Below are 13,368 nucleotides of genomic sequence, written 5' to 3' on the forward strand. Positions count from 1 at the left end.
TGTTTATTAGTAAACATAAACATGAACCTTTTGGAGTAATCTCCTAGCCACCTTTCTCTTCTGGACCAAATCTCTTTCAAGGATTGTGCTGCAGGATTTTTTCAAATGGTTAAGAGACGCTGGCTAGGGCTTCTTTCTTCTATTTCTTTTGCTACGATCTCATAATTGTTGTTGGATTCTGAGGTGTCATTCTTTATGGGCTGGGCTTTGTATTAATCATATGTACTCCTTTTTGTCCTCTGCTTGTCCTTCCTCTGTAAGCTTTTTTCCCTGAGCTTGCTCTTACCACTGCCTTGTTTATCTGCAGTGATCTATTGCTTTTGGCCTAATGATTCCAGAATTCATTGCACTCTTTCAAAACACTTGAGCTAAGGCTGTGACTTCTGAACTTAATAGAGTATGAAAGTCCAAGGAACACATTTGTGAATGACCTTTTAAGTGTGAATTCAGGAACTTATGGAAAGTTACACTGAACAATTTTGGTCTTTGGTAGAAGCTTCTTTGGAAACATTTACAGACTCATCCGTGGAGTGTCATGAAGTCATTGATTAAAGTGCCATCAGCTAATGGCAATGGCAGCCCTGGCAGCTTAGAAATGCCATTTAATACTTTAAATCAATGTTGTGTGATGAGAGCTGTTCCTGACCTCCTGAACCATTAAACTCTCAGCCCCTGCCTGCAGTTTTCATCTAATGGTGGAAACAGCTGAACCACAGTGTGGATTCCTGAGTAAGCTTGAGGCACCAAAACTGCAGCAATTCAAAGACAGAGTAGATGAAATTTAAAGCAGGAGCAGTAGGTTGGCTGATTCCATGAGCTGCAGACAGTTTGAACCTGTGGCCATGTCCATTGGGTCCTGCAGCAGAATATGATCAGGTGGCTTCTGTTTTGTATCCCCCCACCGCTCTTTACTACTCCAAGTTCGCACTGACCTTGCTGACATCTCATGAAAGGCAATGAGAAATCAATTCAAGCTCATTAAGTGTAGAGGACAAGTTTGAAGGAAGAGATTAAACTCCTACCCTGCCACATGCATGTGTGTATGTTTTGTACCAGTCTTTCCATAGGGATAGCTGGTGTTTGACTTTCTCCCACTACACACACTCCTGTTGCAGTTGTGTCCAGCTCTGTGATAGGACACAGATGTTGTGACATTTATCCATACCTAGTGATGCAAAGCTCTCCAGCCACTCTGTGGAGTTACTGTTTGTGTGTTGAGTTTTGGAAGAAGAGGTGCTTCCCAGTCTCCTTACAAGAATCCTGAATGTTTCCTCTGTGTTACCCAGTGAATTTGTTACTCTGCTTCCCTTGGGAATGCCTGTGAGCATAGGGCTTGAGCTCCTGTAGATAATGTGTCTAGACATCTGATTTTGATGACATTTTGTGATCACTGGCAATCAACACTAAAGCTATGAGAACTTGTACTAAAACCCAACGTGGGTACTGTGACTGGGCATTTTATGACAAATATTTACTGAAATTATGCTTTTGATTGTAAATGTCTTCAGGACTTCCTTGCCTCCCGTAGGATGGGGCAATACAGGGTTGAATACTCTGAGACATTGCAGATGACTGCACAAATAAGTGCAACAGAGCATTCGTTCAAATAATATTTTTTATTTTCACAGAGAAAAATTGCACTGGGTTGCTGTTGGGACATCAATGGGTAGCCCTGGTTTCATGTGCTAAGTCTCTCAGAAGAGAATTCTGCCATCCAGTGGCTTTTCAATAGAATTATGAGTACAGGTGACATGACCAAGTCTAAGTACAAACATTTAATTTCACTTTGTTTCAACATCAAGCCACGGAGAGCATTACTTCAGAACATTTACCTGAGAACTTGCTTGTGAAATTCTTTCTTTTCAGAGTTTTGGGGGAAGGAGACAATGACATTTCTGTTAACAGTGAAACCTTTCTTTTGTTTGTCTCTTTGCAGTTATGTGGCTGTGGTCTGCTGGGCGTGGGCATCTGGCTGTCAGTGTCACAAGGGAACTTCGCCACATTTTCTCCCAGCTTCCCATCACTTTCAGCTGCCAACCTAGTCATTGCCATTGGCACAGTGATCATGGTGACTGGCTTCCTGGGCTGCCTAGGTGCTATCAAGGAAAACAAGTGCCTGCTGTTGAGCGTAAGACATCAGTACTCGTTTTCACTAAGAACAGTGGCTGTTGCCTTGTTATTATTTTATTTGAATGACCTGAGCGAAATAGTCTTTGTGGCTCACTGTGACATTGCCCCTGGCTTTCAATCTTATGTAGGCTTGCAGTGTGACATCCCACAGCTTTGGTTACAGTGATATCAATGGTGTATTAGCAAATGTGTCCTTGTTACTGTGTGCCCTAATGTATTAGGTAGCAAAACAAATTGCTATCAGTCACTTCTGAATGGTTAAGCATGAACTGTAGGATCAACCTGGATAGCCCTTCTGGAAATGTCTGTTGGAAGGACTGACTGAAAAAATTTTTTTGTTCAAAGCCTCTCATGGCTATTTTCTACATTGCCCTTACCTAAGGCCTTTGTCAGAGGATGGTGGAAACCATCTGAGCCAAAGTTAAGAAGTCAAGGTCTCTGCCAGGCCTTATCAGTAAAAAATAAATAGTCTGACCCTTGAAATTCTCTGACCAGCACCGAAGCACAGAGGTTGGGAACCTGTCTCAGAAAACACAGTGTGGATCTTCTCTCTTGCATAAACCCAGGAGGTTTCATCATTAGCTTCCCTGACTAATAATAGGAGGTTATATGGGGCAATATATAATACCCTCCCCCGCCCCATATAAATGTCCCCCTCCAAAAAAATGCTGTGGAGAGGAGAACCCCCCTGCAAGGAGAGGGGTATAGTGGCAGAAGGTGGGAGGAGGGCTTTCAAGGCAGACAGGCTCCAATTCAGTCATAGCTTAGAAATCCAGATGCTGTGACATCAAGGAGCAGATTTTCCTTGTGCAAAACTCTCTCTTATATGGCATTGGAGAACAGCTGGGCAGAATTCCTTAAACCACCTCAGAGAAATAAACTGGAGGCAAAATGTGCACCTAGTTTTTTGCTATCTGATTGCTTGGTTTTGTGTGTTGTGCAGTTAGGAAAGCAAACAGAGATTAGTATTGAAGTCCATGTGATTCATCCACACTAACTGCAACACCAGCTTCATTTTTTAAAAAAGTTTGTGTATTCTTACGAGGTTCTGCAAAAGTAATTTTATACTACCATGACTGTCATGAGTTTCCAGTTGAAGAGCTAGCTGTGCTCCATACTGCTTCTTCCCCAGTGTCTGGGGGCCAGGTGCCATGCCTGTCTGGAGTTCACTAGGGCATAAAGGCATGAAAATAAATGCCTACTTGGCCTGAAAAGTAGTGAGAAACAACTAGAACTCACACTTGGGATGCCTCTGCAGAGAGAGAAATTTCAGATACAGAGCTGGGAATAGAAGTGCTGAGTAATATGATGACTATTCCACAGTCACATGTGGTTCAAGCCCATCTGCTAGGGAATCATTTCTGAGGCACGTCACATTCATCTTTGTGCTAAGGGATTTAGCATCTGTCCTGTAGTCTGTGTGAAGGAAAGAGACTCCCAGGACTGTGTGCTGTCACAGCAGTCAAAAGGAGCAAGACAAAAGCATGGCTGAAACCGGCAAACTGGTAGTAAACCATAGAGTCTAGGAGCTCTAGGTTTACTCTCTACTTGGCAAGTGTGTATACACTGTCTCTTTTTTCTTTGTTCTAGTTTTTCATCGTTTTGCTGATAATTCTCCTGGCTGAGCTGATATTAGTCATTTTATTCTTTGTTTATATGGACAAGGTAAGCAAATATGCCGTATTGATTAAGTATCTCTACTAGCATGTAAACCAGGTTTAGTTTTTTGTTTGATGAAAGTATGTGAGTTCCTGGATCTTCACTTCGGTGAAGGTTTAACCTTGAGATTTTGGCCATCTATTGTGAGCTGCTTCTGAAGGGGAAGGAGAAGTGATGAGGAGAACAAGCAGGACACAAATCCCTGAAATAAAGCCATGGTTCAGAGCCTCCCTTTTCATCTTGTCCTTAGATGGCCTTCGACATGTTTGATGTCTGCAAGAAGCTGATCATCTTGTAGTCCTGGGTTGTGGAAGGTCCTGCTTAAAATCCTATAGCTTCTTAGGGCCAGCCCTTGGAACAGGACTGGAGGGGAGAGGCATGAGATATTCGCAGGTTATTCCAAATGCCACCAGTTGTCTCACTTGACTGGGCAGTCCCAGAGAGTTTGGTATGAGTGTAGAATGGATCAAGAGATAGTTTCTCATAAAGCCTATTTGTAGAATCTGCTATCTCAGAGTGACTAAGTGACTTAGGCACAACTGGCTGACCCATCAGATACATAGCACTGCAAAAGTGACTGGGGAACTGGAGATGTCTGCTAAACACAGGGCAGAACAAAAGCTCCTCCCAGACCTTTATTTCTTCTCAGGTTGTCATTATGATGCCTGCTACTTTCAGGGAGCTGAGGTGAACTGCTGATTCTGACTGGGTTCTAAAAGAGGGATGAAACAGATCTTATAAAATCGTTGACCTTTATGCCACAACCATAATTCTTTCTCTTCTACCAATTCACTACTGTCAGAGGCAAGGTACATTCCTACCTGCATCTAAGACTCTGGGCTCAGACTGAAATTAAAACAAGAAATGGGACATCTCAGATATCCTGTTAAGCATTCCAACTTTGTCTTCTAAAGAAAGAACACATTTGAAAGTCATAAATCCTACAAGCTTGCTCCCACAAGGAGAAAAACAATAAAGTATTTTTTCAATTGATTTTGTACTGGCTATTGACTATAGCCTGCCTGAACCCATGCAAGGATAACTCCACTAAGGCTGGGAAGCTGGGACTCTGGTTTTGTGATATTAGCAAATTAAAACAGGCCACAGGTTAAGGCAGGAGACGCTGCTGTGGGGTATTGCCAACAGCTGACTCTGACAAGGTTACAGCAAGCTCAGCAGATAGATGCTGTTCATTTTCAGGTGGTTTTAATTAGATGATGACTGTATGATGGACTTTTAGCAGAGGTCTCCTATCTCAAGAGAATTAACCCACTGTTTTGCAATCTGAGGGAGAGACTAGGCCTTGACAGCTGCTTTAAGGTCCCAATGATTTATGAAGCTGAAGTTTTTTATCCATCTTAAGTTTGTGGTGAGAGAAGGTAAAAGATGGACATTCTATATGTGTGTCTGTACCATTTGATCCTTTCCTCTGAACAGCAGCGCATTGACTTCCTCTGTCTTCTACATGGTGCAGGTCAGTGAGAGTGCAAAGAAGGATTTGAAGGAAGGAATGAAGCTGTACAATTCAGAAAATAATATTGGACTGAAAAATGCATGGAATATCATTCAAGCAGAGGTAACATATTTTCTCAATAGTAAAAAAGTAATGATTTGGTCATCAAGGCTGCTGCAGTGGCATCCATGCCTAGTCTAAAAGATGGCTAATGCAGGTTTTGATTTCTGATTTTGCTCTCTTGAACATCCAGGGAATACTGTGAAACCCAGGATCACAGTGTATTCTGTAAGGTGAAAGATGCTCACCTGTCTGGGATTCCCTGTGGCTATTACAGGCATAGAGATGATCTGTAAGAGCAGAGAGGCAGCAAAACCTGCATAGGTGGCACTGCAGCTCTAGCAGGATTTTGCTTTTAACAGTTGTGGGCTTATTACCTTGTTTTGGTGTTTGGGCTCGCGTCTCTGTAATAAGAAGATTTGTGTCTGGAGCCATTTATTTTCTTTGGGTTTGTGTTTTCTTTGTGTTTTTCAGTATTTGCTTTAGGTGATCAGCAACCACAGAATACCTTAAAACTACAAAAGTGTTGCGGTGGCCTTTTTGAAAATATAGAGTGGTTTAGTGGAAATAAAAGTTTGTGGTTGTGCGTGATTTACAAATTGTGCTAGTTAATTTATTAATCCTTTACTTCTGCACAGATGAAATGCTGTGGTGTGAATGACTATACGGATTGGTACCCAGTGCTGGGAGAAAACATTGTTCCAGACCGATGCTGTATGGAAAACTCCCAGGATTGTGGACGGAACTCTACTGAATCACTGTGGAAAACGGTAAGGCTCACTTTGCCCAGGTCAGGTCTTAGGTAGGGGTGGGATGGAACAAAATAAAGGGAATGCAGATGAAAGAAAATGTGACCTTGGGGTTTCAATTTTCATCTTTCATTATTTCAGGGATGTTATGAGAAAGTCATGAGCTGGTTTGATGACAATAAGCATGTCCTCGGCTCGATTGGGATGTGTGTCCTCATAATGCAGGTAATACTGGTCTGATGTTTTTCAACATGGCTTTGATTTGCTGTCAGCATTCTTGGCTCTGCTGTGTGAAAAGTGATGCTCAACTGCTTTGAGTTAGAATCTTATTTCAAAAATGTCAGACTTGTTTTATGAGTTAATTTAAGGCCATGTGCTCAGAAAGCAGGTCAGTCCTCCAAAGAAGACATGCTACACTGGGGTTTTGCTTGCCCGTGTTTTGACTTCAGGGTACCTCTTTGGAGTTCCCATATTAAGCCATCTGTTACACTGTCCTTTCAGGAACCGGTTGATTTTTCATTTTGAAAGCAAGTTCTAGAAATTACCAAAATTAGTCAAATCATGACCACTGAATTAAGGAGGTTGATGTGTTTAAAAAAAACAAGTGCAGAAGTATCATAATAATCTGGTACGGTTTTGGAGCTCTTGCTCTGGGGAAGTGGTCATGGCACCAAGCTTGCCAGAGTTCAAGCATTTGGACAATGCTCTCAGGCACATGGTGTGATTTTTGTTATCCTGTGCAGGGCCAGGAGTTGGACTCAATGATCCTTGTGGGTCCCTTCAGGATTTTCTATGATTCTATCACTGCCATACTTTAGAGGGAGAATATCTGAATCTGATCTTTTCAGTCACAGTTACCTGACTAAACAAGCACAAGTTGGGTCAAAGGGAAGAGTGGCTTGAATGTACTGATTCCAAAAAATTGTTGCACGTTCAACAAAGAACCCCGAGAGCTTTTATGCTTCCATCTGTGCTCTGACAGATACAACCATGGACATCACTATGTGCCTGAACAACATACATTCAGATTTACTGCTCAATGTTGAAGCTTGAGACATATGGCTAGTGTAGAATGACTGTTCAAACTACAGCTGGGCCATGAACACAGGTCAGCAGCGCAGTTTTGGCAACCTTCCTGTACTAAAGCCCTTATTCTTTGTTTTCCTTCAGATTCTTGGCATGGCCTTCTCCATGACACTATTCCAGCAGATTCACAGGACTGGCAAAAAATATGATGCCTAAAGCCTCGGAAACATTATCACATCAACCCTTCTGTCTCATCATAAAATGAACACAAAGAATGACTGCAAGGAGCATCACGCCTAGCCCTGCTGAGGAAATCCGTCCCATTGACAGATCCACTTCATTGTTACTTGTCCAGTTATTATCACAACTTATTTGACTGTTTTATTTTCTCCTGTTTCACATTTGCCATTTATTTGCCAAAGAGGGGGGAAACTCCCCAAACAAATGGATTTTCTACACAAAATCATAGATCTGCTCTAAGAATGTTTCTTAACTTAAGAAAATGTTTTGCTCTACTAATCCATGCTATATGTGCGAAAATTATGTGTGTTTGACATCGAGGGAGAATTCTTCAAAGTCTTCCATTAGGTTTGCCACTCTTATGTCTGATTTACTGGAAGACTCGGAAAAGCCACTCTAACTGAGAGTCCTAGGAATTGGAGCTGCTTTGCTTTGCAGCTTCTTGTACCTTACGGTGTATACTTTTTTATTATGATAATGATGATGATGATGATTATTATTATTATGGATATAGCTTAGAATTTAGTTGCCTGACTTATAACTTCTTACTGTTTTTGGTTTTACACATCTATTGTACATTAATTTGGGAACCGCTGTGCGATCTCCAGAGGACCTGTTTTGCAAAGCTGATAGTAGGTGCGGGCAAAGACGTAACTTTTCTCAAGTCCATGGGGAGGCAGCACCTACCTTTATTAGGGCCTTGATGCCCTTACTGTAACAAAAGTATTTCCTTTAAAATCAGAGACTCTTTCCTCAGATGCAATGCAAAGCCTTCCCACTGGACCAGATGATGAGCTTCCTACTTCTGCGAGGCAAAGTTCCAATGCCTTTACTCACCCAAAGCAGTGCCTGGCTGCTTTATGTCATGCTACTTTGAAAGCTAAAAGCACTGACTAAGCAAGTTACTGCCAGCACAAAGGAGAGAGATTGCAGTCTGACCTACTGGCAGCAGACTTCACTGTGTTGTCTGCTTCAAAAAGTTTGCCCAAGGCATGGCAAGCTGCTGGATGTGAAGGAAGGGGATGGCAATTTGATGGCACCATTATCATGCCATGGCCTTTGTTGTAGGGATTTCCTCAGGCTAAAGACAGCTACCTCCCTGAGCTAGAAATGACAGTTTGATTATGAGTGACCAGATGATGCAGGAAAGGGGCAATTTCCAGAACAGCACAGGGAGATGATCTGTATTGGCACACCTTCAGTAGAGAATTGTTTTTTGCTGACAGATTGCCAAGTTCATCCAGTGGGGTAGTTCACTCAATGCATAGTTTTACCAACATTCCTGTTAGAAAACTTGAACATGTATTTCTCCACTTTGAATGCTTCTTCATTGCAAGGGGCACCCACGTACCCATTGTTACAGGTTTTTGCTGTTTTGTGAAGGAAGAAGGAAAGGCTCAGACAATGGAGGATGCTATGATAAAACTTCAGTCAGGGCTTGACTCAGCCCTGAAAGAAACACTGCTTTTTGCATGGAAAACTGTCAGAAGCAGCCTTCAAAGGTTACCTCATCCAATGTCACGCCCAGAGAGGTATTGACACATGAGTGAGATGGGGTTCAGTATGACATTATTGGGCTGAGTTTCAGAAACTGTTGAGGATGGAGATTTTGTGCCTTTCAGAGCCACGCCATCTCAAACTACTCCTCTGGTAAACAAGATTCTGTTAATGTCCAGTCTGAATATTCATACTTAAAGCTCTAAAAATATGTAATTTTCATTGTATCATTCAGCCTATCTTTTTCCTTGTGAACTGAAATAGCTGTTGAGCCACTTTATATCTGGGAGGTTTTAGTCCCCTATTTATCTTCCTAATAAGTCCTACATGCATCTGTACATCTGGCAGCAATAGTGTTTTGTGTGGCCTACGTGCCACTTTTTTGAGTTCCTGTGAAATCAGTGTGACAGGAAGGAGTGTGAATGTGTGGGAGATAGAGATGAATTTGGGGGTTGCAGTGAAGAAGAAGGTTACTATTCTTAAAGCACAGCCCTTGCCCATACGAGCACAATGCCCAAATTTCACAGGGCTCTGGTTTCCCACTGAAGCAGACAAGGCCATATGGGTTCAGCTATTTCACTTGGATAGCCATTGAAGGAGTCAGGGAAGAAGCAGAGGGAAAGCACAGAAACTGAATCCAGTTTTACTTCCATTTCTAACAAAAATTGGGACCAGGAGCATCTGAGCCTCACTGCAGATGGCTGTTCCACGTTGAAGAAGGGGCTCTGATGCCCAGTGTATCTGCTGCTACATGTAAGACTGTATCCAAAGTTGCTAAGATGTGTTCCCATTTTTGCAAGAAAAGACAGGATGGTTTTCGTCTGATGGCTCCACTGCATTCTCACTTTGGGCAGAGGTGCTTAGCTTTCTCTAGATTTTCTGGTGCTCAAAAAGAGCCAGGTGCAGGGCTGAGTAGGAGCATCATCTCTGTCCTTTTGGGTCGCACAGTGGTACCTGCCACATCTTACATTTTAATCTGCAGTCAGTTTTTGTACAAAAATGGTAAAATATATTAGTGAAAGTAATAAGGAAATAAAAGATGTTTATGAGTAACTCAGAGATGAAATGTGTAGTTGCAAACTCAGCTACTTTGCCTTCCATCCAAACTTATTTTTCTAGAATGCTTCATTCCATTTCACGATCTAGAAGCATAGATCCTGAAATCTTTTTTTAATGACTACTTTAGGCATTTTAAGCACAGTATTAAGCGAGATAGTTACATGAGCTTCATGTATTCATCTCTATGAAGCCACCTACAGGAGAGGAGTCAAAAGCAGGACTGATTTGTGTCTCTAGCTGACTCTCTGATGTGGGAGGTGATGACAGACATCTTCAAAGATGCAGAAAGGTAATACCACTTTCCAGGCAGCAAAAAACAGCTCTGGAAAGTGTGAGGTTGTGAGGTTGCAGCAGTCAGTTTGTCAGAGAAGGCACTAATTGTCCTGTAAACTGGTCAAAGGGAGCTTTGACTCATGTATGTATGCACTTTTTTTTTGCTTATGCTGGTGGGTGGCTGCCTGTGTGTTTTCCCCAAATGTCACTCTGATTATTTAACTATAAGTTTTTAGCATGTTTTAAAATAAAAACTGATACTGAGTAAAAGTATCTTTAATATACACAAATATTGATTTGTATAAATGCATACCTCCCTGTATCTCTAATTCATGAAAGCACAGTTCAAGTCTGTGAAAGTGCTGTTTCTCTGAGTGTTCCTTCAGACTGTAGCATACCTGCTGTCTTACTGTCCTTCATGCTCGGGGGCTGCCATAGAAATTACAAAGAGACAAAACAGGAGAACTGCCTGAAGAAGCTCTGTTTGAAAGCTGATGAAGTGTGAATTAGCAGTGAATTCTGCTCACTCCTGGTCAAAACCAAGGCTGTTTGTTACAGGAAACCCAGGTGGAAGGCACTTAAAAAAAGTGCCCATAGCTAAGTAGCATGTGAAATGCTAAAAGACAATGACATAAATGTCTACCAGATGACAGAAGATGCCTTGGATATGTCATGCTTTGTGTTCCTGGACTATGGCTAGGTTAGGCCAGTTCTCCTATCCTGTGTCCACCTGCTTCATTTCTATGCATGAAATACAAATTCATACACAGGGAGGGTCCAAGCACAGAAGACAGCCAGACTGATCCTCGTGGTCTTTCCTGGGTGACATATTAGTCAGGCATAGAAAAGGCAAGGAGGAAAAGGATGTTTTCGCAGCAGATGATTCTTGGGAGCAGCATGGAATAGGCCACACATAATTCTGATGTAACTTCTTTCTGTAAGTTAAGCAGCTTCATCCTGTAGCTGGCAAGGGGAAACCTGGAGATGTTTGCCTCTGGGGTAGCCATCTGTTGTGCAGTAGAGAGTAGACACTAAGAAACAACATGCCATTCCCACCGGGTGATGTTTGCACCAGTGTTTCTTCTATGCAATACCTACTTTCGCCTTTATATAAAAGATTTTTACTAGGATGATATAAAAATAAAGGATTTTTAAAAAGGTGCTTCTTTCAGCTCATTTGTCATGTAACTCCACCACCAAAACTGAAAAGGGACAAAAAAAATTTAAATAAATAAATAAATTCCAAAAGGTGGCTCACAGAGATCTATTCCAGCCCCACTGCCGCTGAAATCCAGAGCTCTTGAAGCTGTTTCATTTGTGAAAAGATTTCTCTCCCCTGCTCCACCCCACCCTCCCCAGTCCTCTCTCATCCTTCAAAACAATATTAGAACAGAAAAAGTTGTGAAAAATCCCCAAATAATGGAAAAATGGTTTTGGGAGCCTGATACAGGAAAGAGATTGCAAGGGTCACAGAGAACACAGAATAGCTGAAATGAGGACAAAATAGTAGAGAGCTTGAAAGACATTCAGAGGACTCTGAGAAGTCTTGGACAAAATGTGAACACTGATTAACACTCAGATAGAGAATGATTACAGAATAGCCTTCCAAATGCCAGGAAAGTAGAAGATGGGCTGAAAGATCCCCAGATGAAACAGGAGCCAAGCAGAAGTGAACAAAGCAACGGAGAGAGTTCGAAAGAGATTCCAAGCGCATACACTAGCCTCAGGGAAGGGAAGAAAGTCTGTAAGTGCTCAAGAAACCAAAATGCAGCAGTGTCAGAGGCCAAGAAAGAAAGAGATAAGGCAAAGAACCACCTCAGAGAATACAGAAGAGGCTCAGTGATAACAAGAAAGTATCAGAGCTATTAAAGGAGCTTCAGACTACTCACTAGTACCAAGGGTGGCCTCAAGAGAAGATTTTTAAAAGGGGGGGGAGGGGGGAAGAAAGATTGACAGTGCCCCAAAGAGTAGCATCAAAGAAGGGAAAATCAGCCAAAAATCTGTAAAAGACTCAAGAGAACACAAAGTAGCCTCAAAGAAGTTAAGAAACTATAGAAAGCTTGAAAGAACCATGATGAACACACAAGAGACTTTAACAATAACAAGAAAGTGTCAGAGATTCTGAAAGTGCTCTAGGAGTGTATGCCTGCAGCTGCTAGGAGAGGAGAGAGGCTAAAAGAGCATAAGAAAATAGTCTTGGAGAAGGGAAGAAACAAGCACGAAGGCTGAAAAAGTCCCAGGAGAAAGAAGCCACTGAGATGCCATGAACCTTGAAGGAAGACTAAAACAGCCCCAGAAAATCCAGTCAAACTTCAGAAAGAGGGGCTGAAGGGAGAGTGGGATATGAAACAAGCCGAAAGACTGAAAGTGCTCCAAAATCCCCTTAGTGAGAGGAAAGAAGAAACTGAGAGACAGCCAAAGCAGCTTTGGAGAGGCTAGGGGAGAAGTGGAGAGGTTGGGAGAGTACCAAAGAACAAAGCAGCATCACAGATACTGAGAGATTAGAAGAAAGTGTGAAAGAACCTCGGAGAAGAAAGTAGCATAAAGCCTGCAAATGTGGAGGATAACAAAGATTGGCCTCAGAAAGGTGGAAAAAGGTAGACAAGAAAGAGTCCCAGAGATCATACAGTAGCCTTGGAGAGGTGAGAAAATATGGTATTTTCTGGGATCCCCTGTTGTGGGGAGGAAAGATGAATCTGACTCCATGTTCTTAAAGGCTAATTTATTATTTTATGATATTATATTAAAGAATAGTATACTAAAACTATACTAAAGAATCGAGAAAGGATACAGAGGTCTAAAAAGAATGATAATGAAAACTCATGACCCTCTCCTCAGAGTCTGACACAGCCTGACCATGATTGGTCATTAAGTCAAAACAATTCACATGAAACCAATCAAACAATGACCTGTTGGATAAACAATCTCCAACCACATTCCAAAGCAGCAAAACACAGGAGAAGCAAATGAGATAATATTGTTTTCTTTTATCTCTGAGGCTTCTCAGCTTCCCAGGAGAAGAAATCCTGGTGAAGGGATTTTTCAGAAAATATGACAGTGACAAGAAAATACTGCAGAAAGACTGAAAGAGCCTTGGGAGAGCAGAGAATAGCTTCACAGAGACCAAAAAAGAAGCAGATGTTGAAAGAGTCTAAGGAGGGCCCAGAGAACCACTGGAAGGCCACAAAAGCAGAAGAAACACTAGAAGAATCCTACTGCATG

At 41.9% G+C, this 13,368-nt stretch overlaps 1 protein-coding gene across 5 annotated transcripts in view; it reads left to right on the plus strand.

The window, feature by feature from the left end:
• Positions 1-11,307, plus strand: part of TSPAN9 (tetraspanin 9) — a 169,598-nt gene extending 158,291 nt beyond the window's left edge. For all 5 annotated transcript variants that reach the window (XM_030960955.1, XM_030960989.1, XM_030960981.1 and 2 more), the window contains 6 exons: positions 1,937-2,128; positions 3,721-3,795; positions 5,264-5,365; positions 5,941-6,072; positions 6,193-6,276; positions 7,222-11,307. In XM_030960955.1, the coding sequence (XP_030816815.1) occupies positions 1,937-2,128; positions 3,721-3,795; positions 5,264-5,365; positions 5,941-6,072; positions 6,193-6,276; positions 7,222-7,293 (657 nt within the window). In that variant the 3' untranslated portion in view covers positions 7,294-11,307. The remainder of the gene's footprint in view (positions 1-1,936; positions 2,129-3,720; positions 3,796-5,263; positions 5,366-5,940; positions 6,073-6,192; positions 6,277-7,221) is intronic.
• Positions 11,308-13,368: the final 2,061 nt, after the last annotated feature.

This window comes from Camarhynchus parvulus, chromosome 1 (assembly GCF_901933205.1).
Source record: "Camarhynchus parvulus chromosome 1, STF_HiC, whole genome shotgun sequence".
Lineage (NCBI taxonomy): Eukaryota > Metazoa > Chordata > Aves > Passeriformes > Thraupidae > Camarhynchus > Camarhynchus parvulus.